Below are 22,843 nucleotides of genomic sequence, written 5' to 3'. Positions count from 1 at the left end.
AGAAATATGGGTTTATTTTTGGAAAAAAAAGCATGATAATGAAAAGCAGTTGTCAAAAGGTGAAGTTTCCTTTTTTTTTCTGTAAATTTCAATGTACAGGATATTCCTTGTTTGGGACAAAATTACTAATTGCAAGTCATTTTGCAATGAAAAAGGAGAACCTAAATATCAATCTGAAACAGTTTTAAGCCAATTAAGGTAAGCTGGAGATATAAGGGTACTAGATATTTGTTTGCTGAAACAAAAATTTTTAAAAATTTTAATTTTCTGAAACAAAATTGAGCTATTTTTGTATCATTTGGATATAGATGATAAAGAATACATGACTTATAACAATAATAGGCATTAAATTAAAAAATTAGGTCAAGGGAAGAAAAAATAGTTCTAATAGTAAAAATATGTCGAAGAAAGTAAATCAATAGCTATTGATGTTGGATAAAACTTTAATTTTTGTCCTTTTTCCTGTTTGATAGTATGTCATTAAAGTGTTTTTCCTTTAACTCCTTAAAAAAAAAACAAAGAAAAAAAACTGGTTTAAACAAATGGTGTCAAGAACTGATATTTTTGGTTTTGATATTTTAACACGTTTGCTCAAACTCTTGCCAGTGTGGAGTACAATTCTAGAGACTAAAATGAGCTGGCATAAGATCAGCAGCTAATGTGTTAAATTAATTATTAGGTAAATTTTCCACTTTATTATTTTTAAATTTAATTATTTGGTTTGCCTAATTAAAAAAAAAATTTATATGTTTTTTTGTTTGTTTGTAACTTGTAAATTGCTCTTAATGTAGGCTCTATGATTTCTATGTTTTATGGAATAAATAATTTTTAAGGTATTGGATCTTATATAATAACTGAATCTTGTTTAAAAAGTTTTATTTATCATTAAATTTATAAAACTGTTATAAAAAATGGAAGTGTTTTAGAATTTAGTTACCAATACTAGCAGCAAATTATTTTGTCACAAAAATTTGCAAGTTCCGTCGCTTTCTTTAGTTATATTTTACATGATTTGTAGATATTAACGTGTTACTCTATTATAATTTGTTAAGGATGAAACATTTGCATGGATTTTGGAGCGCTATTCGATAATTTTCTTTGAGTTCATATCAGAGTTGAGAGGGAAAATTCAGATGCAATCTTTAAGGTATTGGAAAAAGCCTTATTTATTTAAGCAAAGTAGAAATTAGCAAATATATTTGCTTGCATGTTTTTTTATCTTTGATTTTATCTTAACAAATTTTAATTGATTGCATAGCTAAGTTTTTTTTGCATGAATTTAAAAAATAGGTTACTTATGATGTCTTTCCTAAATTTTTTTTTTGCTCCTGCTATACTTTTTCTGTGTCAATTATTAAATTAATAGAATGTTAGATGTGAAGATCTTTTACTGAATATTTTTGGAATCTTACTCTTTTAAGTAGCTTTACTTGCCAATAATTACTCTGACAATTGCTTTGCTGCTTTCTAACTTTTTATGAAACTACTTCTTTATTTATCTGTTTTATGTTACTTTTATTACTATGTACCTTTGAAACTATGTTTGTTGTAGCAAGTATGATATCAAAATTTCGTATTCCATTTCATAGTTAATAGAGGCATTCACTTTTTAAACTTCAGAAGTTTTTTTGGGAGAAACCTCAAGATACTAGTAATTGATAATTTGTAATTTTTTATTTTTGTCTAAGCAATTAGTCCTGCTATTTTAGAAGTACACATACCTATTGGCTAATTGTGACTGTCAAATGACTTACTGGCAACTCTTCCATTTTTATTCCAGAATAAGTCGAAATGTACAGTGCATGAAGAAAAAAACTGTGATTATTAGTGCTTAAAATATTTTAAGTTTGGAAATCGGACACAAAAATAGTGTTTCTCTTGATAAATATACTATATTTTTAGTCCAATTTAAATACATGCCTTTCTATCCAAAAGGGATAATCAAATAGTTTGTATCTATGTATTGTATGGACTTTAATTGCAGTAAGTTATGATAATTTATGAAACAAATGCTAGGCACTTGATATTTCATTGTTAAACATTTTAAGAAATCTCTTTGAAAAATGTGCATATATATTTTTTTCCAGGTTGGCCGCAGATCAGGAAGAACGGGAAAATTTATCAATATTGAAAAATCTAGGAATTAAATTAAAATGCACAAAAAGTCAGGAAAAATGTACTTGTTTGAAGTACAATATCTAATACTTTTTCAAAAAAATTAGTTCTGTATTAATTTTTTAAATTTTTTTTTTATTTTTGACTCTTCTATCAAGTACAAGTGTTTTGTAATGCATATTATGCATTAGAATAAGGTATAAGTGAAAAATTATTGAGGACATTTCTGTCTCTGTTTGGAAATTCCCTGAAATCTGTCTGGAAAAATCAGGGTTTTTTTTTTCTGACTGTTTGTGGCCATCCAGTTTTAGGAAAAATCATTTGTACTATTCAATCATGTAGCATGTAAGTTTGAAAAATATTCCTTTTAATCTGGCAAAATGTTGTTCCTAGATTTATGATATAGATTTCTAAAAATGTTAATCATTTATACTGAAATAAAATTTATTTTGCCTTTCACTGGTTAAATTTTAAAAAAAGTCCTTTTTTCCCCTTTAGCGAGGAAAATGATTTGTGCTCTAAAGTTAAGGAGCTTGAGAAAGAAGCTATGAAGCCTGAAAAAGTAAAATCTCGTTGGCGTCGCAACAGTGAATTAGAAACAGGTGACAAGTCATCTGTTTCAGACGTTGATGGTGACAAAGCGATGACTGCAAAAACAAAAATGGTGGTGGATACTAAAAAAGACTCTGCAAATGATACTAAAGTCATAGATTCTAATGGAGAGGTGAAAGTAAAAATGCCTGTTTATGATTATTTGGAAGAAAACGTGTATCTTTTTGAGAGGTATATTATTATTAATAGTATTTGCTTGTTTCAATACTTAATTATTTGTAATTGCATTTAGATGATATTGATCTGAATCAGATTAGATCCATTAGTTCCTTCACAAGCATACATAGGTCTCTTCAGAAGGTACTCACTTACCAAGTTAACGCAGTTCAATGTATTTTGCTTTAAATTTGAAATGTCTAAGCACAATAGGAAAAAAATGAGAGCTTTTAAAATTCCAGTTGACAGTCGAGTTAAAGCAGTTTGTTCTCTTCTGTCACCTTTAAAACTAATTGAAGCACTTGGTCACCCACTATGATACCACGGATGTGGTGGTTGTTTTCCAAGGGGCGTTTAAAGAAGCCTTACTTCTCGAGTATGGTTCAAGGTACATCAGATGTTCCTCAATAATCTGAATTATAAATGTGCCATCTTTTGTTAAGCCATCAGCCATATTGTTATATTTTAAATTCATGTAGGATAAACTCCATTGTTGATAAAGCACAGAAGAACCATACAGCGTCTTGCGTTTCTCCATAATTCTAATTCCCTTTTGGTCCCCCAATAAGTCTCAATTTTTGCGGATAAATTGCACTTCAGCTGTCCAAAGTGCAACACTACCAGTGCAGTGTAACACAACCAATCATTTAAAAAAAATTGTGTGTAACAAAAAAAGTTTTTGTTTTAAAGGGTCCCAGTCATCGTGGCACTTCCTATTTCTAATAAAATTTAACATATTTTTTCAAATCAGTAATTTTGGATATTTTTTTGAAAAAAAAAGATTTTTTTCTTACTAAATTTAAACAACATTCTTAAAATTCACCTTTCCTATCAAATCAAATGACTTAATCACTTGCACTAAGTTCTATCTTTTTATCTGTTTGTTTTCCTCTGTACCACCCATGAAAAGCATTTCATTTCATAAAAGGGTGCTAAATGAGCAAATCACCCAATGATCTTATGAAATTTCAGCAAACAGGGATTGATCTGCTGTATTTGTACTATGAATGTTTTCTGGTTTTGGTCTACTCTTTGTTGAAAATGTCAATTCATTTTCCCATCCATTTTAAATGAAAAGGGTTTTTAAGAAATGATGCATTTGAACTATACAAGTGTCAACAATATGCGTAAAACTCCTAGAAGTACACCTATTTTTAACCCTATTTTCATAAGCATTTATCTCACAGACTGTGCAAAGCATGTAAATACTTGTAACTTTTAAGGTGTTAAAGAAAGAAAGAGGAACTAAGTATTTTCCTTGATTATTTGCTGTCTTATATGAAAATATTACCACATATTATAGAACTAGAATTAACAAACTGTTTGCTGGCTTCAAAATAGAACTCTTGATAAAATACTACAGGGTGTCCAGCAATAGGAAAAACTTGGAATTAGCGGGGAATTTATTGATTCTTAAAATTTCAGTGAAATATCAGGGAAGAAATCTGAAAAATCTTAGTAAAACAGGGGAAAGTTTTGAAACAACAAGCGATCAATGAAAGCTTCATTAATGGAGCGGTGCTTCACTACAAATGACACAAATAAGTTTTCTCTCATATTTCTTTCCTGTGGTTATGTATGTTTTTCCAATGATAGTTTTTTCCAAAATTATTTGTCATTTTCAGTCATTTATTATTTATCATTTTCAGTGATTTTCCTAAAATGGTAACTTTTCACTAAAAATTCCTTACCTTTTTTTTTTTAAAAAAAAAGAGTTGTATTTATTTAATTAACTTAGTTTTTGTTTAATATATATGTATAGAAAGAGAAGAACATTAATTCTTGTTGATGTTTTTTTTTTAATGATTTGTTTTTTGATAGGAAACGATCGAAGGGGAGGAAAGAAGCTCGTCGAATGTTATGTGATTGTTCTCTTACTGAAGAAATGCGACAAGAGGGTAAATTAGGATGCCAGGATGAATGCTTGAATAGATTACTGATGATTGAATGGTATGCATCATGTGGAATCATATTCATATCGATTTTGAGATTTATTGAATTGAATTTGTTTTGTCTCTTCATTACATTAGATTCATTGCTTTAGATATGAAGATTATTTTCTTAATAATAATTTGTTTCTGCTTGTTTGATGAATTAAAAAAAAGGACAATTGTTATTGTGTGTAAAATAAAGTTCTTTCTTTTTGATCTAATAAAATTTATTATGTTTAATTTATGTTAAGAAATCGAATCAGCCACAATTTATAAAAGTTATGTTTAAAGTGTCGTTTGGATTTTAGTTAGTATTAGGTTTTTAATAAAAAAAATCTTTATATTTCAGTGGTTCACGATGTTCTTGCAAAGAGGCTTGCTCTAATAAAAGATTTCAAAAAGTAAGTTTTGTATATTAAATATCAGGTTTAAATAATATCAAAAGTTGTATTTCATAAGTAATTAACACCTAAAATTGTAAATAACAAAATTTAGAAATTCACGTTAACGAAAACTACTTGAGTAGGCTTGATTTAGTCTTTTCTTTAATTATTATAAGAAATTACATAGGACTTTTAAAGCACTCAACTGTTCATAAACTTTTTATTAGTTAGCACTAAAAGTTTATTTAAATCAGGTTGGTTATAGTTTATAAATATTTACATTAATAGGGAGCAAAAGCCATTGACTTCAATTAATTATGAAATAATCTAAAGCCTAGACAATTTAAAACTATTTGGAAACAGCAACTCTGTCAGGTTTAGCTAGCTGCCAACAGAATATTTTTCCAAACAATAGAATTTTACTAGATTTGTGTAAAATTTTGTACATAATACATTATATCATAAAACTTTAAGAATGATGCAACATTCTGCCTTGGGCTTAACCTGTTTTAACCTAACTTTTTATATGGAAGTGATATAAAATATAATAATTAACTAAGTGACTTACTGTTAACCATCATTTCATTTCAAAAGGTGCTTTAATTTTAGTTCTAGTCACAAAAACCTAAATTATGGTGGAAGAGAATCTTTTAATTCTTTTAAACAAATGACAAAACAAACAATTGTTCTTCAACAATTTGTTTTTGCAAAAAGTTGTCCTATAAATATGGTGCAGGGGGCTAACAGGTTAAATTAAAGAATATTTTTTGGAAGCATTATTGCTATCCTTTATGATATGCATAAATGTAGGCATTCCAGCATGCACATTATTATAACATTCTGGACACTGTTCCAAACTATACAGCATTATATATATATTTTAATTTCTGTAGTTAGAACTATCATCTCTGACATTTGTAAATTGCTGATTAAAGTGAAATATTTATTCTGTAAATTATGTAATGTGGACATAATGTGACACATTTTCTTTATATCATTTTGTTTGTTTAACTATATATTTGCTTTTTGTTTTATTACAGAGATTATATGCAAAAGTGGAGCCTTTCAAAACTGATAAAAAAGGGTGGGGATTAAAGCTTCTGGAAGATGTACCAATGTAAGATTTTTTAAGACTTTTGCTCTAGATTTTAGGTTTTCCTAAAGTTCCTTTTTTTCTTCACACTTTGTCATTAATAGAGGAATATTTTCCTAAGTCATGTTTGATTTAAATTAAAATATGTAATTTTTAACACAGCATTGATGTATTTTACATTGCACAAATTAAAATTAGAATGAACTATTAAGTTAAAAATATTTTTCTATGATTTAATAAAGTATTTGTACATCCTTTTTATGATTATAAATTTTTTCTTTAAATTATGCATATAAAAAATTTTTTCAACAAAATCTATCTTTTTTATTTCAACTTGCTTAATTTTGTGGTATGAAAATTCAAAAAATGTTTTTACTTGTATTATGTGTTGTAATTAGTAGAAAATAATTAAATTGAAATTTCATTAATTATATGAAACTAAATTTTAGAATTTGTTAGAGATTTGTGTTTTACTTGTAAATCTTCTTTTCAACATCTATCATTGGATGTCCTTGACTTTTATTCAGCCCTTGCATTAAATAAAATTATTACTTATTTTCTCCATCTTCTTCTTCAACTACTATCCACATTTAAAAATTAAAATGTTAATGCTTATAAAACTATATGAACATAATATATATGTAATCATAAAGAATTTTTCTTTCAAGATTTTTGAAGAATTATTAATATTTCGGGAAATTGATTTTTGAGTTTAGATATCTGAAAACCTACAGTAATCTCATTTCATTGATTACATTGTCTAAGAATTTATACTCTGTTCCTCCATCTTGGCCCTACCTCACAGAGCATGCCAGGGCTGTCCCAACTAGTTTTTTTCCAACACAGTCTATCAGATGCTCCTTGTTACCAATTAGTAATCTTTTATGTTTTCAAATCTTTCTCAATATCATCAAGCCACCAGAGTGGAGTTCTGTCCCATTTTCTAATACCACCTGGCATGTTGATGGTTAACTGCTTCATTGGGTAGCAATCCTTTAAATAATTTTTGATAATGTTTTGATGAAACAGTTTTGATAATGATACAGACCTGAACTTAGAAAAAGAATTAAAAAGTTGTCAATCAACATTCTATCTAATTTATAGATGTTTACAGTGAAACAGACTTGAACTTTAGAAATGAATGAATAAGTTGGCATTCAAAGTTACATATAACGTTTGTATATTCTCGTTAATGGATATTTTCTTTTTAAATATATTTTTAGAGTTATCAATATTTTGAAGGAAAATGGTATTTTTATTATGTTTATTCTCGTTTAATTGAGATTTTACTCTAATCTCATTTCATTGATAACATTGCATTTATGCTTATAGTCTGTCTAAGCTTATAGTTTTTGAGACGTTTCAGAAGTTCTTTTCAGCTCCTTTTTTCTCTCGAAACATCGTAAAACGTACTATATTTTATTGATACTTTTTTTTAACATAATATATCTTATAAACTCTGCATTTTTTGTTTCCTTTCTAATAGAGGCAATTTTGTCATTGAGTATGTTGGAGAGGTTATAAGTACACAAGAATTTAAACAAAGAGTAAAACAATATGCTCGAGAAAAATCAAATCACTATTACTTTATGGCCTTGAAAAGTGATGAAATATTAGATGCAACAAACAAAGGAAATTTATCTCGCTTTATGAATCACAGCTGTGATCCAAACTGTGTAACACAAAAAGTAAGTAATTTTGAACTTGTATGAAACTGGAACATTAATGTATTTAATACAATCTTCCTAAAGTTGCAGGCTTAAAGTTTGGATACTAATGATGTTGTGAGCAGGGCCTCATTTAATTATATTAGCGACATTGCTAACAGGGCCTGAATTAATGATATAACGATGTTGCGGGCAGAAATCTGGGTGCTCTTTGCACAGAACTGTCAAAGGCTCCATGGTCATATTTTGCTTGACACTCTCAGAAAACCATAGATACACTGCTCTGATATACTAATTGGGACTCTGGTTGCAAGACATAAATAATTGGCACTTTTAGAAAAAAATAATTATGACAGTTTATTTTACGTACAAACACTACAATGATTTTTTTTAAAATAAAAATTAGGCAGAAAAGTACCTTCTTAGAAAATGTAGTACATCGCAGTTTTATGATGAAAATTATCTATAAAACATAGCGAAAATTGGTTATGGTTTTCTCCTAAAACTGCATGCATTAATGGCAACTGTTTTCTATACTAATTAAGTTATCAGGGGTCAAAATGGAGAGCAAGGAATTGACATTGCGTAACTCTTGTTTCAACTCGTGTAATAATTGTCGAGTAAGACTCACATCAGCAGCCTGTCTGCCAAGAACTTCTCAATCATTCTATGAGTCGGGTCTGAGGATATGGCTGGCCCGTCTCTCTGGTGATCATTTTCATATTCCAGCATATTCTGGGCATAATGAGGTCTATGAGATTGTGCACTATTATGCATTAAAAGCAGGGCCGTAACTATGCCGCGGCAGTCGGGGTCCTGCTCCAGGCCCCCGATGGTCAAGGGGGGCCTATATAAAGGGACCACATGACATTTTTTTTCAAAATTAAGTTTACCTCTTTCTTATATATATATATATATATATATANATATATATATATATATAGGAAAAAAATTGTGTGAAGTTAGAATTGATGAAAATCTTCTTTTTCGTAATTGCATATCTAATACTTTAACGTAAAGGGAAGGGTAAAAAACGGTTAACTTGAACTTGAATTAAACCTTTGATAACAAAATTCAGTCCTCCTGAATATTTTTAACTAAAATGTACTTTTTAACTAATAAATAGCTGTATGTGTTTATCTTTTGTAAATTTTTTAATTATTGATTTTTTTGTTTTGTTTATGTCTAGTTTTCACAAAATATTAGTGTTTACCCATATTTTATTTGTATTTTACTTTTTCTAGTGGACTGTGAATGGTGAGCTACGAATAGGCTTCTTTGCTAAAAGAGATTTAAAAGCTGGTGAAGAACTTACATTTGATTATCAGTTCCAACGCTATGGGTGAGTTCCATTACTGTTCATCTTTGAGGAACTGGAATTTAGTGATTTTTTTCATTGAGTAGAGTTATTTTAATCACATTGTAGTAAACAGTTCCATCAAGAACTATAGAGATCATAAGTAATTGTCATTACACAATTGTACAATTTGCTTACTGTGTAAGATTATTTTTAATCATGATTAGCAATAATAAAAATCTAATGGTTGCTAATAATCATGATCATAAGTGTAATTTCTAGTCTTGATTAGAAGTAAAAATAACATACTATTACATCTAATCATGCTAAGCAAAAATTTAAATTTTGAATTACAAGCAATCATAATATTAAGTTACAGATATAATTTGTTCACCAGGAGTTGGAATTTGGCTCCGCTTTCATCACGTGGTTTCCGACTTAACAATTTTGCTATTTTTGGCAGAAGGATGTGAACAATCTTGAACAAGGTTGCTATTTGCCGATCGTATGACGAAAATATTTATTTTGCAATCTTTATGTGCCTTTTTTTAACATTAAATCTTTCATAATTTGATGATATTTCTCTCTTTTGAGTGAATAGTCTGTCCTTTTTGAGGCATGTTGCTGCAATATGTTTAATTAACTAGAGTAACAAAAGGTTTAATAGCAGATGATAAAGTGAAGTAAGTGATTGAAAAAGAATTCGCTGTTTGCGTTTGGTTTGCATTAAGTGTTGTCGCAATTTCCAGCACAGAGATGTCTCTCCTCATACTCCCGTGCTGTAGTGAACTTTTGCCTGAAGGGGTGGAGCCAAGTGCCAACTCCAGGTGAACGAACTATAATCATAATTTCATGTAGTGATTGCATTGCCATGGAATTGAAAATAATAGATTACTTGTCATCATGATGTCCAAGTTGCATTATTAAGCGAATTCTGTTACTTGTTTTTAAATCTTCAGTTACATGTTATAGTAAAAATAAATTTAACCCAATATGGTCAGTTAATCAGACGATCAATGAAACAGAATATCAGTATGTGAAAGCATCAATATACCAGTATAGCCATAAGTTAGTGAGTCAAATAAGAGAATCAAAAGGTTTAAAAATTAGAAAATCAATAAATAAACTAGCGAATGAAATGAACTAGATTTGAAAGTTTCCTATGAGATTGTTTATTTCATTTTTAATTGTCCATTTAATTTCTTACAATATAATTTTATTACTCATTGTTTTACCTCTGAAATAGATCTTTATTATATATTTCTCTACAGCCGTGAAGCTCAAAAATGCCATTGTGGGACTGAAATATGTTCTGGTTATATTGGTGTTTCTAATGAAATATCTGTAGATGTCAGTATAAAATCAAATAAGCGGAAAAAGAATGAAGAGAAAAAACTTGAAAATCAGGAAGATTTAATAGTGAGTATCATTAAACTAATCCCCCCCCCCCCCATATTTTGAAATACTGATTACATTGCATTGTAGGTTTAGTGTATTTTTAGGCATTTTGTAATATGAACAGAGAGTGAAGAAACAAGTATCACATTATATTTTAAAGAATTCTATGAAAGAAGATTCTAAATTACCTATATTACATCTCATCTCAAACTAATTTAAACTTAATATTTTTAAAATTGAGTAAAATTTATGCTTTAATAATTTGTTTAGTAAAATTATGAGTAAACTAAATTCTGATTTGAGGTTTTTATATTTGACCTTCAATTGATATAAAGCATATTTTTATGTAACATTTCAAATATATATTTTTATAACATTTTTAATTCTAGAAAGTTTTAAATTTTTGGAACTAAATTTTTTTGGAGAGAACCCAGCATTTATTTCAATGATGCCTAGTTCTTTGGGACCCAGATTAAATAGGACTCGTGAAAAACTCTGAAATGTGACATTTTGATAAAATAACTTATATGTGAATTTTTTAACTGTTTGCATAAAAATAAATTTATCCTAACACTTTGTTTAAATTAAATGCTTTATTAATGTGTACTAAATGTCATTTATGTACTAAGTGTTGTCCTTTATAAACGTTCCTAAGTGGACCTACTGCCTTTCGTAACTATTAATATAAATGTAAACACTTTTTTTTCTTCTTTTTAGCTTGAAGAAGAAATTGAAAAATTGTCAGAAAATGGTGGTTTAAGAAATAAGGAAGAAACGCTATTATTAGCAAGACTGATGGTTCGTGCAGAGGATTTATCTTCTCGAGAAAAATTGTTGGATATTCTTCTAGTGAGTTAAATAATGTGAAATATTTTCTATAGTTAAACTTTTAATTTCATATAAATGTATTTATTTGGTTCAGATAAAATGAAATTTCTTTTTGTTTACGTAGTTTATACTTGTGATTCTTCCACCTATTGACGGCAGTCTGTCAATTCACTTAAATAGGATTCTAATTCAGCTTTAAAATTTCGTTTTACTTTTTTGATATATGCTTCATATTTGTTGTATTTTAGTCTTTGATATACCTAGTGCAAAAGAGAAAATTCCAAGCAAGCATACTTGAAGACTCATCTTTGAACTTACTAAAATATGCTTACTAATAAAGGAGATAAAATATTAGAATAATACATAACTTCTGAAAAACATAATCAGCAAGAGTATTGTCAACATAACACAGCTATACTTTCTCCGACAATCCTCATCTTGGTCGGTCTTATATATATGCACTGATATATCGAATAGCCAATCAGAAACACTTGCATATTGACTGTAAGAAAAATTAAAACTATTCTTACAATTGATACATAATTTTCTTTTAATTCAAGAAAACTTCAACTTTCCCTTCTGACTCACTTTCGTCTTTCACTCTCTTCCAATGATCTTTCTAACTAAATTGTGATTTCTGATTTGCTATTCCTCCTTCAAACTTGTCTTGTGGTTCCATCAGATATTACAAAATAAGTCATCTTATTCAGTCTTAGATAAATGCTTTAGTGAAAAAATCATCCAAATTACTTTTAATAATCTTTATTTCGAATTTTCCCTCATTAAGCGAATTTTGTACTGATTGAAATCTTACATCAAGTTTTATTTTTAAATTTTCACAATTATTTTTAGAATACTAAATTACAGATTAATCATCACAATACAAAGCAGGTTTTTCAATAGATATTATGTTTAACTCATTACATATGTTTGCAAACCATAAAAGTTCTTTTACTGAATTGGTTAATGTGAAAGCTCCAATTCCATGCTACTTAATGCAATAAATTTTTGTTTGCTACATTTCCAATTAAATGAAATACCGGCTAAGAATATTAAATAGCCTGATGTAGAAAATCTATTTGCTAAATATAACCCCAATTGGCATCTGAATAAGCTATCAAAGATGTGTTATGAGATGATTTTGTTAATGGATGATTTCTTTTACGGGTTTTGATGTTGCACTGTATCTGTCCTTGCAAGTATGATTTTTAAAAGTGACTGATTTTTTAAACCAGTGATTTTATTAGTGCCAGTCACTTCTATTATATTTTCCTAGATTCTGCTATTTGAGGAAATTAAATTGTGACTTAGAATCTTTGGCGATATAAAGTTATAATTAGCAATTCAAATTGATCATAATTAAAATTATTTTATTTATTGTGATGTGAATTTACATGTTTTTATTAAAATTAGAATGTGTATAATATTATAATTGCATTTTTTTTTCTACAGAGAACCACTGAAAATATCCTCAGATTGTTCCTTGATTATCACGGCTTATCATTGCTTTGGAGTTGGATGGTCGATTCAGATGAACCGAATTTTAAAAATAAAGTAAGTTATTTCTGTTTATAGGTTCTAGACAGATATTTTCCTTTTGTTTTGTATTCAGCAGTCGTTAATAAAAATATTTTAAATGTGCTGTGAGCAATAATAGTAATTTCCTTAAATACTTGAAAGCTTTACGGTGCTGTGATATACAATTAGAGTAGTGCAGTGGTTAACGTAATTGATAGTTATACAGAGATGCCAACTTGCTCCCGACAGCGAATAAATATTTTCGACTGGTAGTTTATTAATTGTGATGCTTGGTTTAATAAATTTAATTTATTCGGTTTTATCCACCACTATTTCTGAATAATTTGAAGGCTTATATAATTCGCCATTTTATTTAGTTAAGTCATGCTAAACCTCTTCAAAAGTAAGCAAAATTAGTCTAATATTTGCAAATGTTAGTTTATAAATATTTACTGTTTTTTAAAAAAAAATTATTTTGGCATGTCCGGAGCAGTTGGCATCTCTGGTAATAAAGTCAAACCTTGTCACAAAGGCGCAGAAATCTGTTAAGCAAAGAAATCTCATCTTTCTCCCTTCTAACTAGCTATTCTGAAACTTGAACTCAAAAGAACATAAACTCAAATCTGAAATGCTGTGAACAAAAATTTTTAGTGGTTCTAATGCAAGATGTTAAATACTTTATAAGGGCTAGTTCTAATTTTACCAAAATCTAGAATATTGATTCCAAATATTCAATTTAATTTTATAATGAAGTATAAAATTTCAGTGTCATATTTTTTAGTTTGGGACCTTTGTCTAAATGTTTTTTTATTTTATTTAATAGTAAATTCATGCATAACATTATTAATATTATATACCTATGAAGAATTAAGTAGTATGTACACCTTAAAATTTTGCTAATTTGAATTTCCTAAATGCTAACTGTATATGTCTTCTTTTGATTACTGAAAGCTAGTTTGGAAAGTTGGTGCCTTGGGCATAGTTACTCAATTAATGTGTAAAATTAATTGATGTGTAAAATTAAAATAAATCTAATAAATTATATTGAATTTAATTTATAAAACAGTTAAATTTAATGTATAAATCAATTGAATTAATGTGTCAAAATTAAAATTAATGCAATAAGTACGTTGAATTTAATATATGAAACAATTAAATTTGATGTATAAATCAATTAAATTAATATGTAAAATTAAAATGTGATTGTAAAATTAATATGCAATTCTGAAATTAATATGTAATTATAAAATAAATGTAATAAATTACTTTGAATTTAATGTATGAGTAACTTTTTTTATTAAAAGTCATTTTCAATTGTTTTCAAAGTATATTTTTATATATTCAATATTTTTTGTTGTTGAATATAAAGTATTATAGATAGTAAATTTCAATCCCTTATACACAATTACATTTAATTTTAGTGATTGATATATGAGTATATCATAGTATTGTATATTGCAACCATATAGTATGTAAGAATGGGAATGATTTTGTTTTGATATTATTTTATATGACTTTTAATTTCTTATGCTTTTACGATTTCATTGCTGTATTTTACAGCCAATATTATTTTCTCGTTTTTTAGTAATTTCATAGCTGTGTGCATTTTTTTTTTTTTAAATTGTTCCTCTGGATAACCAAGGAAGAGTCAGAAAGTTTTTTATCTAAGTTAAGGATAAACCCTGACCTATTTCTTTTAAGTATCTTTATACTATTTTTTAAAGAATATAAAAATAAGTACATAATGAAAAAAAAAGTTTTCCCCAAAACTAACTTTAAGAGTAAGCTGGAGAAAAGAGGAAATCTGTTTCAAGATGTCATTCTCAATTGCTCCAATCTTACATATTAACCTTCATATACAGATGCCTTCTAACTTTTATGCGTTTTACATCATATCTGTGAATGCTGGCTATCTTCCATTATTTATATTCTAGAGTATATGCACCATTAAACTATTATCATTTTCATTTCTTAATTTTTTATGTGCATCTTTCATTGTTTTTGTATAAGTTATTTTTTTCACTTCAGATATTACAGGTTTTGTCTTCACTTCCTGTGCCAAATAAAACAATGCTATTAGAAAGCAAAGTCTATAGCATTGTTGAACGATGGGCATCAGTGCATTGTAAATTATTGCCTTCCGAGGTAACGGAACAGTCATTTAACTGTGATAAAAAGTTTAAAAAATCCTGTGATACATCTGATAGTGATACCCCTATTACTTCAGAAAATGAGGAAAATAGTCTTATGAATGGTAATTCGGAAAATGCTTGTCGCTCTGATGAAGAAAGTAGAGATCTTCCTGAGGAAGTTAATCCAAAGAGTAGTAGTGAAATATCAGTCTTTGCTAATAAACTGCTTTCATCTTGGAAGGAACTAAAGGTATTTTACTTTTTTAAAAATTGATTACATATTTTCTTTTTACATACAGATAAAGTCTGTCACACTTTTATATTTCTTTCCAGCCTCAATATTTAATTGTGTTAAGTGATTTTAATATTTAAATCCATCTCTCAATCATATTAGTGGACATTTCCAGAAATAACATAATTTTTGCATCACTGTGTTATATGAGGAATTGTAAATGAATAGCTATTTAATTTTTTTAAATTGCTTGCTAGGATCTCTATGATGGCCAATACTTATATCTGTATTATTTAGATCTTAGTTTTATTGAGTGAAAAAACATGATTACTTTATAGTGATTATTTTTATAAGTTATTCATAATGGAAAAATAAAAGACTTAAAATGAAGCATGTTAAATCTCTTTTCAACTTTTAATAATGAAATATGGTTAAAACCAAATATGCTTTATGTTAAATGAAACCAAAAAAAAAGCCCTTTTTAATTTACATAAAATATTTTCTTTTTTCAAAAATATATCTTGTGTTGTTTCTATTGAAACATGCCAAGCCAACAAGCCCGCATGGAGAACCAAGCAAATTTTAAGGCAGTGGGTGTGTTTTTTTTCAGTGGCGCCATCTATGACCAAGAATACGAATTCACCTGCGCACAAGTCACTGCGTGTTCTATAGGGCAGACCCATTCATTCATCCACGTATTGCAGTTTTGACCTGAACCTGGGAATGATCAATCTCCAATTTAGTTCTCCCAAGGGTATTGATTTGTTATGGGAACTTGGAGGACTTTATGACTTTGACAGATTTAATCTGCACCAGTCAATATTTAATATACAGGGTTTCTTCGGCCGTCTTGATTTGAACTCCCGTTCTCATGAACATGAGTCCAACATCCTACCAACCAGGCTATCCCCGCTTAAAAATTATTTTAAAAGTACTATGTGCCTCAATCTTTTCCAAACCTTTTTTCGTTTACCACAAGCTCTTATCAAGTGGCTAAGTTAAAAAAAAAAAAAAAAAAAAAAAAAAAAAAAAAAAAAAAAAAAAAAAAAAAAAAAAAAAAACATACTTTTATCTGTAGTTCTGCATGTAAAAAAAGTTGGAAGACATGTCCTCCAATGTTTTTTTTCTTTTTTTTAAATTTTCCTACCAAAAATGATGTTGTATTTGGAAATACCCATATACTCTTTGGAAATGGGACATTCTACCATAATTTGGTTTTAAAGTTTTTTTTTATAATATTGTATTATAAAATTATTTAATATAAATTGTACAAATATGTGTCTCAACTAATTTTAAATATTACATTTCTTAACTTAGTTTTTGATGTGAAATGAATTTATTTTAAAATTTATTTTCTTAAGTTAAGTAAATATAGAATAATTTTTGATTACAGACGTGCCAACCCTCCGGCTTTTGGCCGGAGACTCCGGGTTTTTGCAAGTTATTTCCTCCTCCGGGATTTTCTCGAAAATCTCCGGTTTTTTCACTTATTTTAACGCAGGGAACGAAATTTTCATCCATGTCCGTCTCAACTGCGTCACCACTCAGGCCATGCCCAGTTCTGACGCAGTTCATAGCTGGGCGTGGCCTAAGTGGTGACGTTCATCGTATGTCTTGGCCAATCAAGAGCGCTATTTCGCCTTTCCTTTCTGCGTCTGCTGAATAACTGTTGAGTCAGGCTTCTCTTTGTGAATACTGCTTTGCGATTGGTTGCTTTTGGAAGCAAAGCGTTCGCTGTATGCGCTGAGAAATTATTTTCGGATCTCTTTCGTTGTACTGTGAAGTGAAGAGAAGTCAATATCATCAACTTCGAATCGGAGTTTGTTTTTATCCGCGAGCGTTGATTTTTCTGCCTTATATATTATGGCGGCAAAAAAAGTTAATAAGAAATACTTAACTTCTTTCAACCAAGCTTATTCGGAAGAATTTCCGGGAATCATTCCTTCTAAAAAAAGATTGAATTATGCCCTCTACACGTTTTGTTCAGTGGATTTTTCAATTATGCATAAAGGCAACATATCTGCTCATGTTTCGAGTCAGATTGTTGAGACTTAGAAAGGAAAAGACAAAGATTCTTTTTATTGCGATGTTAGGAAATATTTTGTTAAGGTTTGTGACTACATGCGACAAAAATTTCCTTATAATGATGAGGTCGTTATTAATGCAGAAGTTGCAAATCTAGACAATGTAGAAACTACATCTTTTTCCAGCATTAGATTTTTTATTAATAGATTTCCTCAATTGTTGCAAGTCTTAGGGGGGGATAAAGATTCAGTGTTGGACAGTTTGCAGTCCCAATTTAGCTCTCTGCAACTAGAATCTATTGATTGTGTCCAGTCTGAAGAGCGGATGGATTCTAAATGGGCAAAATTATCTGTTGTATTTAAAAATAAATATGCTGTGTTGTATAAATTTATGCTATCAATTTTGGCAATTCTCCATAGCAATGCTGAGTGTGAGCGCATTTTCAGTTTAGTAACCAAAGCTCACACACAGTTTAGATCTTCAATGTCAGTAAAAAACTTGGAGAACTTAATCACTGTGAAATCTAGAATTTCAGAACCCTGTTATCAGCAGCAGTTTGATGATGAATTTTTAAAAAGAGCTAAAACAGCCACTGTCAATCATAATAATAATTAAAATTTTATTTACTAGTTTTTATTTTATAATTCCTTAAAAATTTTGATCTTTGATTTGTAATATTTTTAATTAAAAATGAAGATTCTAATTTTTCATTTAAAGAAAGGTATTGATTTAGTTTCCAAAACATTTATTTATTACATTTTTTTAACAATAACAGATAGTTTAGCCCATTTATTTATTTTTAAATAAATGATCACTAGCTTGAATCAATTTATGGTTGATTAAATGAATTTCCTTCTTGTTACTATTTAACATATAGACATTAATATTGACAGTTGTTTAATTTTGATATGTAATTTTAACAATATGAATAACTATTTGAATTATTAATTATGTACTAAATAAAGTCTCCCATAAGACAAAAGTGTTGTTTTTATAACTTTTGTGTCTTATTTTGCATGTTTAACTGTTGCGTGACCATTTTTCTCTTCCTTACGGGAGCCTCCTCTTTTTTCATTTTCTCAGGTTGGCATGTCTGTGATTATAATGAGTATTTATAAATTCATATTTAGCATCATATCAAGGGAAATGTTACTAGACTAACAAAAAGTTTAGTGTAAACTCTTTTTCTTAACATGATCTTTAACTTAATTTAATCCTTTCACTGAAGCAGTAATTGTAACCTGAAGGAAAAAAATCTGTACATAAAAATGCTTTTTCGTCTGATAAATGTATTTGAAACTTTCAGGAGGATTTCAGAATACCTAGACGTGAACAGCCTAAATCTCATTTTAAAGGTCATTCACATAATAATAGTAGAAGGCAAAGAAGAATGTGCTGGTCGTGCCAGGACTCAGGTGAATCATTTTGCAAGCATTACTCTAGATGGAATCATTCTACAGAAAGGAACAGAGGTAATATCCTTGTATGATTCTGTTAAATTTTTAGATGAAACAAGACTTATTACATTAAGTTCAATTTCATTAGTAGTATTGAAAAGATTCCTTTTATCTTTTTACTATTTTATTGACTTCAATTTGTCCTCCAATCTTAAGATTGAAGCTCTCATTTATGTTGTATTTATTGGGTGGAAAACTAAAAGTTTTCTACAATCTTTAACCATTGTAACCACTTCTAACTAACGCTTTGTTGATCGGCAATTTTACACAGAAACTATGTCATGTCACCGGCTATTTTGCAATTGATTATAGAAGGAATATGAAAGTTCAAAATAAGCTCCAATAAATTTTATTTATACTTTAGGAAATGAAATGCAACTTTGCAGTGTTCTATACCACACTAACATAATTGTAATAATGATAGCTAGCGTAATGACGAGTTCATTCATCACTGGTGAAGGTAAACAAAGTGTTAATTAAGCTGTTGAATATTTCTTTTGTATTTTCCAAATATTTCAATAGTTTTTTGCTCTAACTTCAAACTATCGCTGTACAATAAATAAATAATAGTAAAACACTTATCTACAGAGTTAGATGGTGAGGCAGATAATCCACAAAAAACTAAAAGTGACATAAATCAAAATGCTTTGAACTGACTTTTATTTGCTGTGTTAGCCTATCTTTTATTACTTCACAAATAAATCTGTCTCCTTTTTGTTTTATATGTTAAGACACCCTTCTCTTTAATTAAACTGCAGCATAAATGACTACATTGTAAACAATTTGAAGTAAGAGAATTAGTGTAATGTCTATAAAAGACAGACAATTGTAATGATTGACATTTCCATTGTGAATTAGAAAAAGTCTTGAATACCCATTTATACAACACATAATTTTACACCCTTTAAAACAGTTTACTGCCATCAGAAGCTTGAGAAAAAGTCTTTTCTTGATCTTACTATTTTTCAAAGTCTCGAACTCTCATGCTGCTTTGATAGAAAGGAAATATTCTCATATTATTGAATCTGTTTCCTTAAGAGTCAGTTGCCTTATTTAATCATAGAAAAAAATTGCTACCAGTGTGGTATCATATTCCTTAAATCAAAAATTATGTAAATTGACACTGATAAAATTTTATTGTTCTTTTTCTATGGTTGGCAAAAATAAGCAGTCAAAATTAGGGCTTCTAGTTACATTTTAAAACCAATTCTAATTAATTAAATTTTAATTTTATGTAAGAGATTATTTTTCAGTATAAAAATACCAGTTCAATATACATTTTACTTAATTTAAGTTTTAATTTGGTAATCTTTTTTTCTAAACTAAATTTCGCCATTTTAGATTCTTGGAATAGTCGAAGCAGAAATAATTCCATTCATTGTGAAGATCACAATAGGAAGTAAGTACACTTATGCTTAAAATATTTGTTAATAACCTTTGTTACTGTACTAAATATAGCTTTTCTTATTGTGATCTTGCAATACCAAGGGCGATTCTTGCAGTATCATGATAAAATTCTTCTTCTGTAATTACTGTTTATCATAATCTGTATTAGCAGATTAAACTTAAAGAAACTGGCAAAACTTTAACCCACTGACGGTTCTTCACGTTTTGTTGAAAAACCTGGCAACACTCCCTGGAGAAGAAAGATAGTGTTTAAACTAAAATTTCTACATGTTTTAAATAAATGTGTTTATTCATTTTTCTTTTACATTGTAAATACTTTTGCAGTAAGTACATAATTTTTCAAATAAAATTTTTATCCTTATTGTAACTTTATTACTATTAATAATATTTCAAGTCATTATTTGATATTTTATGTTGACCACAAATCGTCATTTTTCTGTATCTATCATTCACAATGAATGGTCCCAAGAAAACATTCGATCACGGTTCTACTGTATACACTGAGTGGCCAAATTATTATGACCTCTTCAAGAGTTTTATGCAAGTGAGTTATTGCGTCACAGCGCTGCCGCTAGAGGGCAGATAACTATAACACGGGAATGCTGGACTAGTGAGTCATCAGTTATACTGTGTTGCTTGCTCAGATATGGGAAAGAAAAGTGATTTAACTGAATGATTGTGGGTACGAGATGTGTCGGAACGAGTATCAGCAGAACGGCTGCACTTGTGAAGTGCTAGAACAGCAGTTGTTAATGTGTACAAAGAATGGAAAATCAAGCAAAAAACCGGGTCTCAACGTCAGACTTGTGGTCGTCACAGGGTACTGAATGCTCGATCAGAGAGAAGGCTGGCCAGGGTTGTGCAGCTCAACAGGAGAGCAACAGTGTGACAAATTGCAAGTGATCTTAATCAAGGAGCAACTATGAACGGACTGTTCGGCGCACATAGCGCCGTATAGGGTATGGAAGCAGACGACCTGTTCGTAAGCCTCTACTGTCTGCTTTAAATAAGCACAGACGTCTCCAATTGGCTAAGGAGTACAAACATTGGACAGTAGATGACTGGAAGAGGATCATGTGGTCCGATGGATCACGATTTCAAATGAAAAACAGCACGAAAGCATGGACCCCAACTGCTTTGCCACGACACTTCAAGCTGGTGGTGGCAACGTTATGACATGGGGAATTTTCTCTTGGTATTGTATGGGTCCTTTAATTCCTGTACCACAACGCCTAAATGCCCAAGGGTATTTAAGTATCATCGCAGATCAAGTGCATCCGTTTATGTCAATGGTGTACTCTGGCGAGGATGGATACTTCCAGCAGGACAACGCTCCTTGTCATAAAGCTGGCATTGTCCTCAGATGGTTCGAAGAGCATGACGGAGAATTTAACTTGCTTCGTTGGCTGGCACAATCCCCAGATCTCAATCCAAGGTCTCAATCCCAGATCTCAATCACTCAGACAGATGGATCCAGTACCATCAAATTTGCAGGAATTGGCAAGTGCAGTTCAGCGAGCATGGTCTGGCATACCTTCTACCACCCACCAACATCTCATAGAATCCATGCCCAGACGAATTAAGGCAGTAATACGCGCAAAAGATGACCCAACAGCGTACTGAAGGGTTGGTCATAATTTGGCCGCTCAGTGTATATCAGTACATAATTTAATGCTATTTATATCTTATAATATTTGACATTAAACATTTGAATTTTATAGATGCATATGTATATATATATCAGGGCACTTATGGGTCAGGAAGACCTGGAATTTGTCAGAAGATTTTATTTTATCTCTAAAAAGCAGGGAAAGTTATAATTTTTTGCAAAAAACATGGAAAATTCCTGTATTTCATCTAGAAAATAACCAGTCTTAGAATTGTCAATAACAGTAATCAGTTATTGAGATTCTATTTAAATAATTCTAATAATTATTTTATAAAATTCCACCTTTTAGTGAAACTTTTCCATTCTCATTCTATTATATGTTTTTGTTCAGAAAATCATATAAAACAAATAAGTTTTCTGATGAAAAATAGCCTGATATAGATAAAATATGGTATGGATTTTAATTAAAATATATCTTATATACCCGGAAAAGTTAGGGAATTCTTTTTATCTGAAATTTTGTTTGAACCCTGATATACAGTGAAACCTCCTGATATGGACACTTCTGCGAAATGGATGCCTCTTAATACTATGGCACAATTTTAACTTCTCGGGAATCTTCTATGAATAAACCATTATGTAAATTCTCCCCAAAGCGGACACTCCCATAGGTGGACAGTCATCTTTGCCTTGAAACGTTAGTTTCTATCTCTTCAAACCTGATTCTATTTTTTCTAAATTTAAAGAAAAAATTTCTCTTTTAAATTGCAAGAAAAAAAGCAACTTTTCACTATTTTTAAAGCATATTAATTTTTTGCTTTAACTCAGTGGCGCGACAGCCCATAGAGGGCCAAGACCTACTGTGCCCATCTCAGTTTTCTTGACCTTTGGGGTGCAGGAGCAGATGTTCCGGTTAGGTGGTCAGCCGAACGCGAAACCCCCAGAAGACTGTATTTAACACATCTGGGGTAAAAAATAAAAGA

General features: G+C 29.6%; 1 protein-coding gene across 5 annotated transcripts in view; it reads left to right on the top strand.

Moving 5' to 3' along the window:
- Nucleotides 1-22,843, top strand: part of LOC107450578 (histone-lysine N-methyltransferase SETD2) — a 55,948-nt gene that overhangs the window by 6,387 nt on the left and 26,718 nt on the right. For 3 of the 5 annotated variants that reach the window (XM_071188291.1, XM_016066405.3, XM_071188292.1), the window contains exons 4-15: nucleotides 2,614-2,898; nucleotides 4,705-4,833; nucleotides 5,164-5,215; nucleotides 6,238-6,314; nucleotides 7,777-7,978; nucleotides 9,202-9,299; nucleotides 10,526-10,673; nucleotides 11,370-11,501; nucleotides 12,933-13,034; nucleotides 15,027-15,380; nucleotides 18,694-18,859; nucleotides 20,186-20,243. In XM_071188291.1, coding sequence (XP_071044392.1) covers nucleotides 2,663-2,898; nucleotides 4,705-4,833; nucleotides 5,164-5,215; nucleotides 6,238-6,314; nucleotides 7,777-7,978; nucleotides 9,202-9,299; nucleotides 10,526-10,673; nucleotides 11,370-11,501; nucleotides 12,933-13,034; nucleotides 15,027-15,380; nucleotides 18,694-18,859; nucleotides 20,186-20,243 — 1,754 coding nt within the window. In that variant the 5' untranslated portion in view covers nucleotides 2,614-2,662. Of the gene's footprint in view, nucleotides 1-1,052; nucleotides 1,148-2,613; nucleotides 2,899-4,704; nucleotides 4,834-5,163; nucleotides 5,216-6,237; nucleotides 6,315-7,776; nucleotides 7,979-9,201; nucleotides 9,300-10,525; nucleotides 10,674-11,369; nucleotides 11,502-12,932; nucleotides 13,035-15,026; nucleotides 15,381-18,693; nucleotides 18,860-20,185; nucleotides 20,244-22,843 lie in introns of all 5 variants that reach the window. The other 2 variants (XM_016066402.3, XM_071188290.1) reach the window with 1 other exon arrangement.

Source organism: Parasteatoda tepidariorum, chromosome X2 (assembly GCF_043381705.1).
Source record: "Parasteatoda tepidariorum isolate YZ-2023 chromosome X2, CAS_Ptep_4.0, whole genome shotgun sequence".
Taxonomy (NCBI): domain Eukaryota; kingdom Metazoa; phylum Arthropoda; class Arachnida; order Araneae; family Theridiidae; genus Parasteatoda; species Parasteatoda tepidariorum.
Note: the sequence above shows the minus strand (reverse complement) of the source record. Positions and strands in the feature narration are given on the sequence as shown.